We start from the raw sequence: 19254 nt of genomic DNA, 5'->3' as shown, positions 1-19254 counted from the left end.
ACTCTTCCTCTACAAGTTGGCCAATTCGGGGCCGGGGAGCACTGATTTTTCAAAGTCGGGCACCACTTCCATAGACTCCCATGTTAAATGGTAATTTCTCTGGTAATTTTGGGGACCCGGTACCGGCCGGCCGTAGATCTCCTGGACCCAAAACTTGGCACACATGTAGCCTCAGTTCTCCTCTACACGTGTGCAAGGTTTGCTGTGAGGCATGGACACAGTGAGGCATGCACATGGACACAGTGAGGCATGCACATGGACACAGTGAGGCATGGACATCCTCAGCTTGCATTTGGGTCGGCTTGCACTCGGGTCGGCTTGCACTCGGGTCGGCCTGCACTCGGGTCGGCGTGCACTCGGGTCGCCTTGCACTCGGGTCGCCGTGCACTCGGGTCGCCGTGCACTCGGGTCGGCGTGCACTCGGGTCGGCGTGCACTCTGGTCGTCCTGCACTCGGGTCGGCGTGCACTCGGGTCGCCTTGCACTCGGGTCGGCGTGCACTCGGGTCGGCTTGCACTCGGGTCAGCTTGTACTCGAGTATATACGGTATTCAGAATATAAAAGTTTAATCGTAAAAGGAAAGATTAGAAAGTAGAGAAATTTAATGTGTGGTGGTCAATTGAAAAGTCTTTGAGAAAGCCCGGTATGGACACAACTAGTTAGGCGGGAGGTGCTAAGTGACGATATCATGTTGGGCAGAGCTTGGGCACCATCTTGAATTCCTGTTCACTGGCTTCTACTCAGAGCTGGTTGCTGTTATGCTGTTGTCATTTTAACCCCTTGACGCAGACCGTACGCATATTTGCGCCCCCCCCCCCCCCCACCAGGACTGGGATTTTTTACACTGGGCCACTTATACCGTATATTGTCAAAAGTATTGGGACACCTGCCTTTACACGCACATGAACTTAATGGCGTCTTAGTCCGTTGGGTTCAATATTGAGTTGGTTCACCCTTTGTAGCCATAAAGGCCCATACACACGATAGGACTTTTTGACAACAAACTTAAAATTGACCAGGTTTTTCAAAAAATCGTGTGTACGCTCCATCGAACAAGCTTTTTCGGTTTTCATCGGACAAATGTTCGCTCTGCAAACAGACAAACTTTCCGGCAACAAAAGTCCTACGGTGCAAAGTCCTGTCATGTGTACAGAAATCCATCGGACCTAAGTCCAAAGTACAAACGCAAGGCCGTCCACAAGGATTAGGAGGGTTTCTATGGGAATGTTTGACCGTTCTTCCAGAAGAGCATTTGTGAGGTCAGGCACTGATGTCGGATGTGAAGGCCTGATTCACAGTCTCCGCTCTAGTTAATCCCAAAGGTGTTCTATCGGTTGAGGTCAGTCAAGTTCCTCCACCCCAAACTCGCTCATCCATGTCTTTATGGGCCTTGATTGTGCACTGGTCCAAATCATTTGGTGGAGGGGTGATTATGGTGTGGGGTTGTTTTTCAGGGGTTGGGGATAGAGGAATCCTCCCCGCTGAGACGTTGTGTTCTGCCGCTAGGGACTCTTCACTGGGCTGTAGCCTCTGATCAATAAAAAAAAAATTCCCAACAAGCACATTTGATAGAAGTCAATCGTTAGATTGTATTCTTTTGAGCGGGAGCGGCAACACATGGATCACAAATTGGCCGGTTCAGCAGGGAATTCGATCGATATATGACCAGCTTTATTGAACATGTGGAAACAGGGTGACTAGCAGACAACACAACAAGGTCTGAGGTTATTATAACAGTCAGCAAAAGGGCAGCCTACGTGGAACAAACAACTTATCTGTTGGCTCAAAATCCTCTATTACTTGTCAATATTTACCAAAGATAGACGATTTCTGGAAAAGCCTTTCCAGGCAGTTTCTGCGATCACTCAATTATCACCTCGTCCAATGTGTGATAAAAACACCACCACGGTGCACAAGTGGATGGGCCCTCAACCCCTGAGCTGGACCCCACTATAAACCCAGGAGATCGAAAAGCACTTCAAATCTCCTCGTCTTGCCCAGTTCAGATCCTTTTTTCTCAGGGTAAGAAACTTCCAGAAACCAGGGTAATGCCGCATACACACGGTCGGAAATTCCACCAGCAAAAGTCTGATGTGAGCATTTGGTCGGAAATTCCGACCGTGGTTTCAGGTGACTCAGAGCCAGGAGTTCTGGGTCCTGATCGTTAGTATGGGACCCGGGGTTCCCGCTGAGACCCAGGTCTCTGTGCAGGGCTCTCACAGCACATACACTATATTGTCAAAAGTATTGGGACGCCTGCCTTTACACACACATGAACTTTAATGGCATCCCAGTCTTAGTCTGTAGGGTTCAATATTGAGTTGGCCCCGCCCTTTGCAGCTATAACAGCTTTAACTCTTCTGGGAAGGTCGTCCACAAGGTTTAGGAGTGTGTCTATGGGAATGTTTGACCATTCTTCCAGAAGAGCATTTGTGATGTCAGGCACTGATATTGGATGAGAAGTCCTGGCTCGCAGTCTCCACTCAAATTTTCCCAAAGGTGTTCTATCGGGTTGAGGTCAGGACTCTCTGCAGGCCAGTCAAGTTCCTCCGCCCCAAACTCGCTCATCCACATCTTTATGGACCTTGCTTTGTGCACTGGTGCGCAGTCATGTTGGAACAGGAAGGGGCCGTCCCCAAACTCCTCCCACAAAGTTGGGGGCATGAAATTGTCCAAAATGTCTTGGTATGATGACGCCTTAAGAGTTCCCTTCACTGGAACTAAGGGGCCAAGCCCAACCCCTGAAAAACAACCCCCACCATAATCCCCCCTCCACCAAATGATTTGGACCAGAGCACAAATCAAGGTCCATAAAGACATGGATGAGCGAGGTTGGCCTTTTTACAAAACCCCTTGGTTTTAATGTGAAATGTTGGACAAGAATTGTTGCAGGCTGGCTGGTAAACTGTTGCAGATTAACAATTATTGAATGTGGTGGCTATGTTGGTTTTCTTTTTTTTAGGCTTTGTTCCCCTCTGTTTTCACCTGGTGATCTGGCTAGTAACACACCTCCTGTATTAGAGCGCCCCACTCTGAATGAAGGAGAAAAGGGGGCACCTTTTTAGATGGCAGCATTGTCAGTCTGGACCAGCCTTTCTCAACCTTTTCAACATGGAGGAACCCTTTCCAGTCTCAAGGAACCCCTGATAAAAATGATTATGCCTACAACTCCTGACACATTTGTGTGATGGTCAGTGGGAAGAATTACCCCTTTACTGACAGCTAAAAAAAATCAAAAGTGCCAGCGGGAACTTATCTGAGAGGCAAAAATTGGTAAGTTCTCAAGGAACCCCTAGCAACCTCTGGAGAAACCCTTCTTGAAAAACCCTGGTCTATAGGGAGGCGAGTGTTTAGGTGGACTAACAGATTTGGATACATTAACAAACTGAATCCGAAACTCCAGCTAATACTTTATAAGCATTTAAAAATACATTGTAAGCACCCAAATGGTTTATCTCATCCCTGTAACCACTACATCTGCAGGACAGCCTGTTCTTTTTCCTTTTTAAATGAAAGCCTAAAAAAAGAAAACAAATACAGCAATCTAAGAATTGGTGAGCTGCAATATAATAGGCGTTTGTTTTTGGGTTTAATGTTACTTAAATATGAATCTTAAAAAATTACCAGAATTTTGTATAAATTGTAATTTTTTTTTCTTGTCTCGTTTCAGTTGGTTACGCAAAGAACCAAGCCATTCAGCAAAGCTCTGGGCGCTACTTGTGTTTTTTAGATTCGGTGAGTGCAATTTATACTGCCAATCTCTTTTTTTCCTTTAGGTTTGGGTAGAGTGGGGAAGGATTAGAACCACTGTCTGGTTTCTACTGCTATCTAGTTTGGACCACTGTTATTATACATTAGGGTTGCCCCGATACTAGTATCGGTATTGGGACCAATACCGAGCATTTGCGCTCCCGATGCCTCAGCCTATACCTGGCGGAGGGCGGCGCGTCAAGATGGCGGGGAGTGCAGAGTTCAGGGCGACCGGAGCCGTCGCATTCGGTTCGCAATAGTGACGCTCCGTGTTGCCGTCATAGACTCCCATCTTGGTACACCCTGCACTCGGCCACAGTATGCCAGCAGCGGCCATCTTGTTACACCCAGCTCATATAGTTTGGGCTGGGTGTAGCAAGATGGCCGCTGCTGCTTTTATGAGGCCGAGTGCAAGGAGTACAAGGATGGGCGTTGCAGGCAGCCTTCCCTAATGGCATTTTGGTGCCTGCCCATCAGTGCCCATAAATGTCACCTGCCAGTGCCCACCAGCTGTCAGTGCCATCTGACAGTGCCAGCCAGCCATCTATCAGTGCTGCATATCAGCGCCACCTAATCTGTATTGTGCTTTGAGAAACTGTCACATGACATTTAAAAAAAGTATCGGTAATCGGTATCGGCGAGTACTTGGGGGGGGAAAAAAGTATTTTTCTTTAAAAAGTGGTATCGGGACAACCCCACTATACCTAGATAGCTCAGGACAGTCCCGGATTTTGAGGGACAGTCCCGCATTCAGAACAAAGTCCCTCTGTCCCTCATTCCTCCTCATTTGTCCTCCATTTTGGTCTGATCTATATAGTTATACATAAAACGCACTACTGATCTGTCAAAAAGTATTTAACTTTGCTCAAACTTTCATTAGATTTCTGTTGCACACAGACGTTTTTTTACCTTAAAAAAAACTTGTGCCTTTACAACCACTTTAAGGAATAGTAGTGATAAAAAAAAAAACAGCACTTGTGAGTTTAACCAATAATTTTTTTGTATAATTCTCCTTTGAGGGGCAGGGGGTGTGCCCTATGCCTACATACTTTTGCTGATAGGTGTCCCTCGTTCCCATCTGAAAGAGTTAGGAGGTATACCCTACCTGACCGATGCCCCTGGAAGTTGAAATTAATGCAGTAGACATTGCTACTACATCGCTGCTACGCTCCCCACTAGCTTCCGTGTCCCGTGTCAAGCAACTACCTGGCTGCTGCATTCTGGCAAGAACTGCAACCTAACCTGCTGAAGCTCCTCCCCCATCCTTCTTCCTTCTACAGCACCTAAGGGGGGTCTTCTTCTGTCTAACTCTCACACCGGCCCTGCCTAGAAGACCTTTGTCTGCTGTTAGCTGGTGCGCATGCATGTTACTTTCTGGATTTTGCTGGTACACATGCATGTTCCTTTCTGGTGTTAGCTGGTACACATGCATGTTCCTTTCTGGTGTTAGCTGGTACACATGCATGTTCCTTTCTGGTATTTGCTGGTTCACATGCATGTTCCTTTCTGGTGTTTGCTGGTACACATGCATGTTCCTTTTTGGTATTTGCTGGTACACATGCGTGTTCCTTTCTGGGGTTTGCTGGTACACATGCGTGTTCCTTTCTGGGGTTTGCTGGTACACATGCGTGTTCCTTTTTGGGGTTTGCTGGTACACATGCATGCTACTTTCTGGTGTTTGCTGGTACACATGCATGTTCCTTTTTGGTATTTGCTGGTACACATGCGTGTTCCTTTCTGGGGTTTGCTGGTACACATGCGTGTTCCTTTCTGGGGTTTGCTGGTACACATGCGTGTTCCTTTTTGGGGTTTGCTGGTACACATGCATGCTACTTTCTGGTGTTTGCTGGTACACATGCATGCTACTTTCTGGTGTTTGCTGGTACACATGCATGCTACTTTCTGGTATTTGCTGGTACACATGCATGCTACTTTCTGGTGTTTGCTGGTACACATGCGTGTTCCTTTCTGGTGTTTGCTGGTGCACATGCATGCTACTTTCTGGTGTTTGCTGGTACACATGCATGCTACTTTCTGGTGTTTGCTGGTACACATGCGTGTTTCTTTCTGGGGTTTGATGGTGCGCATGCATGTTCCTTAGAATCCTTCCTCTGCTTCATGACAGAAACAAATATCGTACCCACTGGCGGGCAGACAGTCCCACATACAAGTTAATGATATGTCTCGGTGGCTCCGTGTCGCACGTTTCCTGTCCCCGTGGGAAATGGGAGAGAAAAATGCGATGTTTTGCAGAGAAGTTGTCAAATACCTCAGAAGCTCTCTAGAAGTGACAGTTTAATCACACCCTGACAGCCGCCCTGGTTGTTTGCATACATCTCCCCGCTGTTTAGACAGTTTCTAGTCTTTGACAGAGGCCTTTCTCTCCATACCGCGGTTTACAAAAGGGGTCAAGTGTGAATCGGGCTCAGGCCTCGTGTGTGTGTGTGTATGTGTGTCTGTGCGTGCATGTGTGTGTGTGTGCGTGCGTATGTGTGTGCGTTTCCGCCAACCTGTGAAACCCCACAGAGCATAGAATGGATAAATATCTGTTTTTCTTCATGTCTGCCAGGAAGATTTTTGGAGCGTTCTCATTTAAACAAAGCAAAGCCCACCTTATTGTGACTACGCTGGGTGTTGGTCCCGCAGGAACGTAGGTTCCATCCTGTTTGATACAGGAGGCTTACCGCAGTGGAGGGAGCCAGATCACCCACCCTATCGCTACCTGGAGGACCCATCACCTACACCAGGTACCACGCTTCATGGCGGTTTCTGGTTACCCACAACATTGTGCCTCCTGCTTGTCTTGCTGGGTACACCTTATGAAGCCGCTTTGCATTCCTACCCTACACGTACTTTACTGGCCCTGGTTCTTTCACACACCAGGTACCACCATGCACCCCTTTTAATAATTTCAGACCAGGCTTGAAACAGTTAATGTAACATTTACCTAAAATATATGTATGAACATTAACATTAGAAGGCCCCTAACTATCTCTGGGTGACTGCCCCGGCATACCTTCACAAGGTGGTAGTCCATTTTGGTGTTCTTCAGAATTGGAAGAGCTCCGGACTCCCGTTGCCTCCGGTGGACTGAAAGGCATAACGCTCCTCCTCTGCAGCAATTACGCCATTCTTCTCTTGAGCGGGCCGAAGCACCGGAACTCAGCCCCCCCCCCCTTATTTATTTTACAGGTGGGTAGCAAAGATTCCTCCATCCATGCTGTATAGCAAGGGGTCTCCAAACTGTCTAAACAAAGAGCCAGTTTGCTGTCCATCAGACTTTGGTGGGGCCACAATGCGGACAGTGGAAATAGATATTGCCTCAGGCTTGGTGGTGAGTGGGGCAAAAAACTACACAGCACCCCTGTAGTTTGGAGGAGGAGGAATAATGCCCCATCATTGGTATTAGAGGGAGGAATGGTGCTCCCATTGTTGGTGTCAGTGGGGAGAATATTGCCCCATTCTTGGTGTCCATTGAAGTAATGGTGCAAAAAAAAGAAATTGGACGGCCGCACTTCAATATAATACCTTTATTGATATAAACAAATCCATACTCCAACAGAGGTACGGGTAATGGCTGACACGTTTCGCACTGTTAGTGGTGCTTAGTCATAGCTAGAAGTAATAGTGCCCCATCATTGGTGGGTGTCAGTGGAATGAATAGTGCCCCATCATTGGTGTTAGTGCAAGGAATAGTGCCCCATCATTGGTCTCAATGGTATTAGTACCAAATCCTCTGTGTCTGTGGAAGTAATATTGCCCCGTCGTTTGTATCAGTGGAATGAATAGTGTCAGTGGGAGGAATAATGCCCCATCATTGGTGTCAATGTGAGAAATAGTGCCCCCCTTGTTGGTGTCGGTGGAAGGAATCGTACCCTATTGTTGGTGTCAGGAGGAATAGTGCCCCATCATTGGTGTCAGTGGGAGGAATAGTGCCTCATTGTTGGTGTTGGTGCAAGTAATAGTGCCCTATTGGTGTCAGTGGAAGTATTAGTACCCCGTCGAAGGTGTCAGTGAGAGTAATAGTGCCCCAATGTTGGTGTCAGTGCAAATAGTAGTACCTCATTGTTGGTGTCGGTGGGAGGAATAGTACTCCATCAATGATGTCAGAAGATGATTTTATGCTCCATTATTGGTGTCAGTGGGGGGCATAGTGCCTTGTATAAGTGGGAGGAACAGTGTCCCAATGGGCCGCAGTTTGGAGACCACTTCTTTATAACATGATTGAAATCGAAGTGCACATGTCTAGCCTTATGCTCGTGGCCTGTACCAATAAATCTGTGTTTAAAGTATGGTAAATATGTGTAGTTTGAATTGCTCGCTTGAGTCAGAGGGCTGTAATTACTTCAGATAATTGTTTGCCTTCCCCTCGCGGTGTGGCGGGTCGCATGTTGCATGTTTCCTGCTTGACGGCACAGTAAATCACTTTGTCAGAAGAGCGCAATAGGGCAGCCTGAAATTGCTGTAATGCTCAGGGCACACAGTGTGCTGCTGGTACAGGGTGGTGGTGAGGAAATGAGTGCAAAGTGCACAGCCAAGGAAAGAACAGCAGCAATTAACCTCTCGCCAACCACCAGTGCATATATGCGGCAGCAGGGAGGGTGGGGTCTTAACCCCCACATGTTGTACATATGAATCCATGGTGGTCGTGGTTTCTGTGCTGAGAGCATACACCCAGCATAGTGACCGCGCTGTCACAGACCAGTCTACGTTTGTGATCAGGAGCTAGTGGGACAGTTATATGATCATGTGACCACAGCGGATAATTTATCTGAACGTTCAACCCTTACATTGGTGATCAGTGAGAAGAATGTTCCTTACATTGGTGATCAGTGAGAAGAATGTTCCTTACATTGGTGATCAGTGGGAAGAATGTTCCTTACATTGGTGATCAGTGAGAAGAATGTTCCTTACATTGGTGATCAGTGAGAAGAATGTTCCTTACATTGGTGATCAGTGAGAAGAATGTCCCTTACATTGGTGATCAGTGGGAAGAATGTCCCTTACATTGGTGATCAGTGAGAAGAATGTCCCTTACATTGGTGATCAGTGAGAAGAATGTCCCTTACATTGGTGATCAGTGGGAAGAATGTTCCTTACATTGGTGATCAGTGAGAAGAATGTTCCTTACATTGGTGATCAGTGAGAAGAATGTTCCTTACATTGGTGATCAGTGAGAAGAATGTTCCTTACATTGGTGATCAGTGAGAAGAATGTTCCTTATATTGGTGATCAGTGGGAAGAATGTCCCTTACATTGGTGATCAGTGAGAAGAATGTCCCTTACATTGGTGATCAGTGAGAAGAATGTCCCTTACATTGGTGATCAGTGAGAAGAATGTCCCTTACATTGGTGATCAGTGGGAAGAATGTCCCTTACATTGGTGATCAGTGGGAAGAATGTTCCTTACATTGGTGATCAGTGAGAAGAATATTCCTTACATTGGTGATCAGTGAGAAGAATGTTCCTTATATTGGTGATCAGTGGGAAGAATGTTCCTTACATTGGTGATCAGTGAGAAGAATGTTCCTTATATTGGTGATCAGTGGGAAGAATGTCCCTTACATTGGTGATCAGTGAGAAGAATGTCCCTTACATTGGTGATCAGTGAGAAGAATGTCCCTTACATTGGTGATCAGTGAGAAGAATGTCCCTTACATTGGTGATCAGTGAGAAGAATGTCCCTTACATTGGTGATCAGTGGGAAGAATGTCCCTTACATTGGTGATCAGTGGGAAGAATGTTCCTTACATTGGTGATCAGTGAGAAGAATGTCCCTTACATTGGTGATCAGTGAGAGGAATGTTCCTTACATTGGTGATCAGTGGGAAGAATGTTCCTTACATTGGTGATCAGTGAGAAGAATGTCCCTTACATTGGTGATCAGTGAGTGATCAGTGAGAAGAATGTCCCTTACATTGGTGATCAGTGGGAAGAATGTTCCTTACATTGGTGATCAGTGAGAGGAATGTTCCTTACATTGGTGATCAGTGGTAAGAATGTCCCTTACATTGGTGATCAGTGAGAAGAATGTCCCTTACATTGGTGATCAGTGGGAAGAATGTCCCTTACATTGGTGATCAGTGAGAAGAATGTCCCTTATATTGGTGATCAGTGAGAAGAATGTCCCTTACATTGGTGATCAGTGAGAAGAATGTCCCTTACATTGGTGATCAGTGGGAAGAATGTCCCTTACATTGGTGATCAGTGAGAAGAATGTCCCTTACATTGGTGATCAGTGAGTGATCAGTGAGAAGAATGTCCCTTACATTGGTGATCAGTGAGTGATCAGTGGGAAGAATGTCCCTTACATTGGTGATCAGTGAGAAGAATGTCCCTTACATTGGTGATCAGTGGGAAGAATGTCCCTTACATTGGTGATCAGTGAGAAGAATGTCCCTTACATTGGTGATCAGTGAGTGATCAGTGAGAAGAATGTCCCTTACATTGGTGATCAGTGGGAAGAATGTCCCTTACATTGGTGATCAGTGGGAAGAATGTTCCTTACATTGGTGATCAGTGAGAAGAATGTCCCTTACATTGGTGATCAGTGGGAAGAATGTTCCTTACATTGGTGATCAGTGAGAGGAATGTTCCTTACATTGGTGATCAGTGGGAAGAATGTCCCTTACATTGGTGATCAGTGAGAAGAATGTCCCTTACATTGGTGATCAGTGGGAAGAATGTCCCTTACATTGGTGATCAGTGGGAAGAATGTCCCCTACATTGGTGATCAGTGAGAAGAATGTCCCTTACATTGGTGATCAGTGGGAAGAATGTCCCTTACATTGGTGATCAGTGAGAAGAATGTCCCTTACATTGGTGATCAGTGAGAAGAATGTCCCTTACATTGTTGATCAGTGAGAAGAATGTCCCTTACATTGGTGATCAGTGGGAAGAATGTTCCTTACATTGGTGATCAGTGAGAAGAATGTCCCTTACATTGGTGATCAGTGAGAAGAATGTTCCTTATATTGGTGATCAGTGGGAAGAATGTCCCTTACATTGGTGATCAGTGGGAAGAATGTCCCTTACATTGGTGATCAGTGGGAAGAATGTCCCTTACATTGGTGATCAGTGAGAAGAATGTTCCTTATATTGGTGATCAGTGGGAAGAATGTCCCTTACATTGGTGATCAGTGGGAAGAATGTCCCTTACATTGGTGATCAGTGGGAAGAATGTCCCTTACATTGGTGATCAGTGGGAAGAATGTTCCTTACATTGGTGATCAGTGAGAAGAATTTCCCTTACATTGGTGATCAGTGGGAAGAATGTTCCTTACATTGGTGATCAGTGAGAGGAATGTTCCTTACATTGGTGATCAGTGGGAAGAATGTCCCTTACATTGGTGATCAGTGGGAAGAATGTCCCTTACATTGGTGATCAGTGAGAAGAATGTCCCTTACATTGGTGATCAGTGGGAAGAATGTCCCTTACATTGGTGATCAGTGGGAAGAATGTCCCCTACATTGGTGATCAGTGAGAAGAATGTCCCTTACATTGGTGATCAGTGGGAAGAATGTCCCTTACATTGGTGATCAGTGAGAAGAATGTCCCTTACATTGGTGATCAGTGAGAAGAATGTCCCTTACATTGGTGATCAGTGGGAAGAATGTCCCTTACATTGGTGATCAGTGAGAAGAATGTCCCTTACATTGGTGATCAGTGGGAAGAATGTCCCTTACATTGGTGATCAGTGAGAAGAATGTCCCTTACATTGGTGATCAGTGAGAAGAATGCTCCTTACATTGGTGATCAGTGGGAAGAATGTCCCTTACATTGGTGATCAGTGAGAAGAATGTCCCTTACATTGGTGATCAGTGGGAAGAATGTCCCTTACATTGGTGATCAGTGAGAAGAATGTCCCTTACATTGGTGATCAGTGGGAAGAATGTCCCTTACATTGGTGATCAGTGAGAAGAATGTCCCTTACATTGGTGATCAGTGAGAAGAATGTCCCTTACATTGGTGATCAGTGAGAAGAATGTCCCTTACATTGGTGATCAGTGGGAAGAATGTCCCTTACATTGGTGATCAGTGGGAAGAATGTCCCTTACATTGGTGATCAGTGGGAAGAATGTCCCTTACATTGGTGATCAGTGAGAAGAATGTTCCTTACATTGGTGATCAGTGGGAAGAATGTCCCTTACATTGGTGATCAGTGGGAAGAATGTCCCTTACATTGGTGATCAGTGGGAAGAATGTCCCTTACATTGGTGATCAGTGAGAAGAATGTCCCTTACATTGGTGATCAGTGGGAAGAATGTTCCTTACATTGGTGATCAGTGGGAAGAATGTTCCTTACATTGGTGATCAGTGGGGAGAATGTTCCTTACATTGGTGATCAGTGAGAAGAATGTCCCTTACATTGGTGATCAGTAGGAAGAATGTCCCTTACATTGGTGATCAGTGGGAAGAATGTCCCTTACATTGGTGATCAGTGAGAAGAATGTTCCTTACATTGGTGATCAGTGGGAAGAATGTCCCTTACATTGGTGATCAGTGAGAAGAATGTCCCTTACATTGGTGATCAGTGGGAAGAATGTCCCTTACATTGGTGATCAGTGGGAAGAATGCTCCTTACATTGGTGATCAGTGAGAAGAATGTTCCTTACATTGGTGATCAGTGAGAAGAATGTCCCTTACATTGGTGATCAGTGGGAAGAATGTCCCTTACATTGGTGATCAGTGGGAAGAATGTCCCTTACATTGGTGATCAGTGGGAAGAATGTCCCTTACATTGGTGATCAGTGAGAAGAATGTTCCTTACATTGGTGATCAGTGGGAAGAATGTTCCTTACATTGGTGATCAGTGGGAAGACTGCAATCTATACAGACAGCAAATAAGGTGATTGGCTGAACCCCATTTTCGGTTTCTGTAATTATCTAGAGATTACATCTCAGTGGTTTAGATGGAAGTCATAAACTCATATGCAATGTGTAAAGCATTTGTATAATTTCTGGATGTATAGAAGGTTCACCTTCATGTATTATTGTAAGCTCGCTAGTTACCCCCCCCCCCCCCCCCCCCAGTCTGACTATCCCAGTGCATGCAGTTGGCAGGTGTAAGCGTTCCTTCTTGATTGGGCCCCGTCTCGCGTTGTCTCCCCTCCTCTCTTATTATTTCGCTGTAAAACACGACCGGCGAACTGAGACGAGTTACAAGCCAATCTCTGTACACGACATCCGTTCTCGGACTTATTAATTCTGACTTTGCCAGCATTATTCATCTGGAATGTGACTCTGGATTCGCTCTGCGGGGAATAGCATGGCTTGTGACTACCTTGTTTTGTTTTAGTTATTTAATGGGGTTTTTGTGAGTAGAAAAGGAGCCCCTGAAAAAAAAAAAAAGAACAGACTTGCTATCCAAGTATTATATTAAAAGTTTAAATTCAGCTAAGAAACGAAGAGTAGAAGTTTTTCTTCTGAACCCACATACTACGTATCGGACAGACTCGGGACATCTTGTGCTCTCGCTCGTCTTGACCCCCTATCTTGTCTGTTGGGGTTATGTGGACTGTATTTGCATCACTTACTCTAAATTAGGGGTCTCCAAACCTTTTAGTATTATGGCCAAATTGTATAATTTACAAATATCTGTGGGTCAGAAATTCCCTTCAGAATCCCCCCCCCCCCTTACATCCAGCTCCTAAATAGATTTTCTGGTTTGTATCCTTCATATTAGGGTCCTCATTAGATTTCTTTGTCCATTAGGGTCCCTATCTTAGTTCCCTTTACACTGCCACTCATGCCAACCCCCCCCCCCCCCCGCCAGCACTGCCACTCATCCCGAACCCCCCGCCAGCACTGCCACTCATCCCAACTCCCCCCGCCAGCACTGCCACTCATCCCAACTCCCCCCGCCAGCACTGCCACTCATCCCGAACCCCCCGCCAGCACTGCCACTCATGCCAAACCCCCCACCAGCACTGCCACTCATCCCGAACCCCCCCACCAGCACTGCCACTCATCCCAAACTCCCCCCCACCGCCAGCACTGCCACTCATCCCGAACCCCCCGCCAGCACTGCCACTCATCCCAACTCCCCCCGCCAGCACTGCCACTCATCCCAACTCCCCCCGCCAGCACTGCCACTCATCCCAACTCCCCCCGCCAGCACTGCCACTCATCCCAACTCCCCCCGCCAGCACTGCCACTCATCCCGAACCCCCCGCCAGCACTGCCACTCATGCCAAACCCCCCACCAGCACTGCCACTCATCCCGAACCCCCCCGCCAGCACTGCCACTCATCCCGAACCCCCCCCCCCCCATCGCCAGCACTGCCACTCATCCCGAACCCCACGCCAGCACTGCCACTCATCCCGAACCCCCCGCCAGCACTGCCACTCATCCCAACTCCCCCCGCCAGCACTGCCACTCATCCCAACTCCCCCCGCCGGCACTGCCACTCATCCCGAACCCCCCGCCAGCACTGCCACTCATCCCAAACCCCCCACCAGCACTGCCACTCATCCCGAACCCCCCCACCAGCACTGCCACTCATCCCGAACCCCCCCCCCCCATCGCCAGCACTGCCACTCATCCCGAACCCCACGCCAGCACTGCCACTCATCCCAACCCCCCCCCCCCGCCAGCACTGCCACTCTTGCCGAACCCCCCCCCCCTTGCCAGCACTGCCACTCATCCCAAACCCCCCGCCAGCACTGCCACTCACCCCAACCCCCCCGCCAGCACTGCCACTCATCCCAACCCCCGCCAGCACTGCCACTCATCCCGAACCCCCCGCCAGCACTGCCACTCATCCCGAACCCCCCCCCCCGCCAGCACTGCCACTCATCCCGAACCCCCCGCACTGCTACTCATCCCGAACCCCCCCGCCAGCACTGCTACTCATCCCAAACCCCCCGCCAGCACTGCCACCCATCCCAACCCCCGCCCCCCCCCCTCCCCGCCAGCACTGCTACTCCGCACAGCCACTCAATGAAAAGGGGAGAAGAAAGAATAGGAGAAAGAACAAAAAAGATGGCTAGAGAGATGGATGGGGGGAAAAAACAAGAAATTAGGATAGAGAAAGATGAAAGGGAAAGAAAGGAGAACAAAGAGAGTGAGTTAGGGGCGCAAATTACTTGTCTTGCCTTGGGTGCTGACAACCCACGCTACGAAAATAATTTTACTGTCGGGGGTCCCCACAACTTGGGAAATTTTATCAAGGGGTCACGGCTTTAGAAAGGCTGAGAACCACCGTGCTAGAGGAGACGCCAAGCCAAACATCAGCCATTTTGCTGCTTCCGTATAATCTTTCCTGCTTATACCCGAGGCCTCCATCGCTTGAGACTGTACGGTTGGTTTCTCTTGATTCCAGTCTCAGCCGCCTTCTAATAACCACAGGGCATTTAATGAAAAATCTCTGTGTAGTGAATAATGGTCCCAATATAGTCCCGTCTTTGTTGACCTGCTCTTTCCAAGTCAAACAAGAGTTCGGCCGACTGAGCACTCCTAACACTGAAGGATGGCACATTGTTCGCTCTGTGAAACGAGCTCGGAGCTGTTTGGTTTGGCAGCAGCTGCTCTGTTAAATGCAGCTTATTAATTTGGACGGATTTAAAGATAGAAAGTTGTTTGTTCACCATTTCATGCAAGAGAGTTGCCATACACCACATCTCCCCGATGTGCTTAGCTCAGCAGCACCTGGGTCATCTTTATGGAGTCTGGACCAATAGCAAGGGGCGGCCTCAATTGACTGAAGCTAGTGCCAAATAAAATGTTTTATTCATGTTACAAAAGTACCTAGCTTCTTTATTTTTGTGATATCATGTGAATGCTTTTGTTTTTTTCCTACAGGCATTTTTAACCTTTTTCCACTTTGCACCTCATTGTACCACCTGCCTGCTCATGCAATAAACACCCTATGCCCCGTTTTTCATTACATCCATTTTTATGCATGGGTGTAACTAGGGCTTTTTTTCTTAGAGAATAGGTGCAGGCACTCCCCCCTTTACATCACGCTTTTCTCCACCCCTGCCCACCTCTGAGCACTGTCCCTTGGTTCCAACCCCTACCCACCTCCGAGCACTGTCCCTTGGTTCCACCCACTTCCCACCTCCTGAGCACTGTCCCTTGGTTCCACCCCCTTCCCACCTCCGAGTACTGTCCCTTGGTTCCACCCCCTTCCTACCACCGAGCACTCTCCCTTGGTTCCACCCACTTCCCACCTCCCGAGCACTGTCCCTTGGTTCCACCCACTTCCAAGTACTGTCCCTTGGTTCCACCCCCTTCCCACCTCCGAGTACTGTTTCTTGGTTTCACCCCCTTCCTACCACCGAGCACTGTCCCTTGGTTCCACCACCTACCCACCTCCGAGCACTGTCCCTTGGTTCCACCCCCTACCCACCTCCGAGCACCGTCCCTTGGTTCCACCCCCTACCCACCCCTGAGCACTGTCCCTTGGTTCCACCCCTACCCACCCCTGGGCATTGTCCCTTGATTCCACCCCTACCCACCTCCGAGCACTGTCCCTTGGTTCCACCCCCTACCCACCCCTGAGCACTGTCTTTTTGGTTCCACCCCTGGGCACTGTCCCTTGGTTCCACCCCCCTACCCACCTTCGAGCACTGTCCCTTGGTTCCACCCCTGGGCACTGTCCCTTGGTTCTACCCACCCCTGAGCACTGTCCCTTGGTTCCCACCCACCCCTGGGCACTGTCCCTTGGTTCCACCCCCCACCCACCCCTGAGCACTGTCCCTTGGTTCCACCCCCTACCCACCCCTGGGCACTGTCCCTTGGTTCCACCCCCTACCCACCTCCGAGCACCGTCACTTGGTTCCACCCCCTACCCACTTTTCAGTATTACTCCTTTAGGAAAATATTTTGTGGTGCTTCGTAATTTGTATGGACTTTGTTAATGATAAGAAAGCAGTAAAATGGATTCCCTGCAGCCAGAAGCACTAGACCCCCCACACAAAATAGATCTCCCCAGCAACAATAGACCTCCTGCCAAAAACAATACATACTCCACGCAAAATAGATCCACCCCAGCAACAATAGATCTCCCAGCAGCCAGCATCAATAGACTGCTCACTCAATAGTAAGTTCTTCCCATCAGCAATAGATCCCCTCCAGAGATAGCAGATCCCCCAGCAGCCAGCAGTAGACCCTCCAGCACCTCCCAGCCATTACATACATTTAGTGCCAAAGGTTCCTGTGTTCCCGCTGAACAAAAAGCCCTGAGGGTGACCAATCATGCTTAAAACACTTTGATTTGCAGGTAAACTCTTCCCCACCAACCTCTACTGGGTATCCCCAGTGAGCTTCTTCAGACCTTAAGAAAAATCCTAGAATACAGCTGGGACCTCGCTAACCTCCAAGCGGTGTCTCCAGCAGACTACCTTAAGGGGCAGAGCCCTTAGACATTGAGCTCCTCTGGCAAGGCTGAATCCAAGATCCACATACTCTGCTCCAAGCCTCGGACATTTTATGGGCTCACAAGCCCCCTACTGGACACACCTCCCCAGGGGTTGGCTGGATCTCCATATATATTCAAGCTGCTGCTCCACTGATTACATAGGAGCCAAAATACATTTCCCTAACAATCTACCATAACCGAGAGGACAATCCATTTCCTTTGGTTGTCCTGAGTAGCAGTGGCGGCTGGTGTTTTTTTTTTTTTTTGCTGGTGGAGCGGCACAACTCACTAGCACAACTGCCCCTACTTCCTCCCCAGGCGGCACAGCATTTACACTTCCAGCAACCCCCACCACCCGCTGTTCTTTACCCTGGACGTGGGCGGTGAGAGCAGCGGTCAGAGCTGTAGGTTAAAGCGGTTGTAAAGGGTTTACAATGTGGCGGACTTGAGAAAGCTGCTCCGGTGTCCTCTCTCCTAGAGCAGTATCTGCGGTGCGTCTCCTCTCTGCTCCTCATGGCGCTAGGCGTCCAATAGGATCGCCTGACCTTTTGGCCAATCGGGAAACGGGTTTCATACCTGCTTCCCAATTGGCCAGGAGTAGGATCAGTGTTGCAACAGCGAATATTCATTCACTGTTGCAACACACCTAGGTGGGCTCCAGTTGCATCCTCTGCCCACTCTATTTTGAAGCCTATTAGAGCCTCTGGCTCCAATCGGGTCAGGAGTGGACTGACCACTCGGGCACTGCCCGAGGGCCCCATACCACTAGGGGGCCCCATCAGGGTTGCCAGCCTCAGTAAAACCAGTATATCAAAATCTGTGTTTAAAAAAAAAAAAAAAAAAAAAAAGATCATAGCTGCCCCGCCTCTCCATTACCTTTTCAGTGTGTGTGTATGTATATTGTGTGTGTGTGTGTGTGTGTATACTGTGTGTGTATGTGTGTATAGTGTGTGTGTGTATACTGGGTGTGTTTATGTATGTATGTATGTATATATACTGTGTGTATATTGTGTGTAAATTGTGTGTATACTGTGTATGTGTGTGTGTGTATATATACTGTGTGGCCCCATAATCTTCTATTGGCTGGGGGCCCCATAATCTCCTATTGCCCGGGGGCCCCATGAGTTGTCAGTCCGCCCCTGAATCAGGTGCTTAAAAAAAAAAAAACCCTGCCTCTGTTATTCATGCGTCTGGTGCCCTGAAAGGGGCCGGACGCATGAATAGGGGGCGACCACGGCAGCTGTTTATAGATTCATGAATCTATCCACTGCATATAGGGGGTGGAGAGGAGAGAGGGGGCAGCGCCCGGGCGCCCCTATTATATGGGCCGCCCCTGCTGAGTAGGCATCTCGGTAAGCAAAACACAAACCACTTTCTGCAGGGGTCCTGAGGGCTGCACATTAAGTACCAAAGGGCCGCAGGCCAGGCTCCAGGCTGCTAAACACACCACTATTGTTCACAGTATGTGTTTTGTATGTTTTACACTTGTCTTTTGGTGACCTCCTGGAATCGGCCACATCAGGTCCACCATGTCAGTCTTGGTTTCTGTATACAAGAGTCACAACATGTGTCATAGCAAATGTTCTACTTTGACACAGAATCTGTCATCTTGAAGCCCACGGGCCAGCGCCTAGGTTGTGAATGCTTTGTAGTTTTAACCTGCTTGACAAGACAGTGCGCATGTTTATGAAGACAACAGGAAGGGGAAATTCCAGCTATTCAGATGTTCATCTTCAGAACTTGAATGCTTTGACAAGTGGAATTTGCCCCTTTGCTACAGAGTTGTTCTATAATTGGATTTGAAATAAGACAATTCTTACGGCAGGGTGTAAATTTGCTTTTCCAGTCCTTGACATGAGAAGGTGCATCACAGTCATAACACCACCCCCCCCCCCCCCCCCAATCAAATGGCTGACATATCTTGTCTTGCTGTTGGGGAATCCCCCTCTGCATGAATGAGCCAATGTCAGATCTTTCCATTTGGCCATCACTCGACAATCCCTGTGTGTGTCAGGAAACGTCCTCTTGTTGGCCAGTTCCTGTGCATCCGATTTGCTTGTGTTTTTGGATCGGATTTTGCACCGTTCTGACGTTTTTGCCGGATGGAGGCTCGGAGAACGGGACTTTTTATGGCCAATAT

At 48.1% G+C, this 19254-nt stretch overlaps 1 protein-coding gene across 2 annotated transcripts in view; it reads left to right on the top strand.

The window, feature by feature from the left end:
- The window catches only part of B3GNTL1 (UDP-GlcNAc:betaGal beta-1,3-N-acetylglucosaminyltransferase like 1), a 258592-nt gene that overhangs the window by 22397 nt on the left and 216941 nt on the right, over positions 1-19254 (top strand). For both annotated transcript variants that reach the window (XM_040331079.1, XM_040331078.1), the window contains one exon: positions 3670-3734. In XM_040331079.1, coding sequence (XP_040187013.1) covers positions 3670-3734 — 65 coding nt within the window. The remainder of the gene's footprint in view (positions 1-3669; positions 3735-19254) is intronic.

The sequence above is a fragment of the Rana temporaria genome, chromosome 12, assembly GCF_905171775.1.
Source record: "Rana temporaria chromosome 12, aRanTem1.1, whole genome shotgun sequence".
NCBI classification, from domain to species: domain Eukaryota; kingdom Metazoa; phylum Chordata; class Amphibia; order Anura; family Ranidae; genus Rana; species Rana temporaria.
The sequence above is the reverse complement of the archived record's forward strand: the minus strand, read 5'-3'. Positions and strand labels throughout refer to the sequence as shown.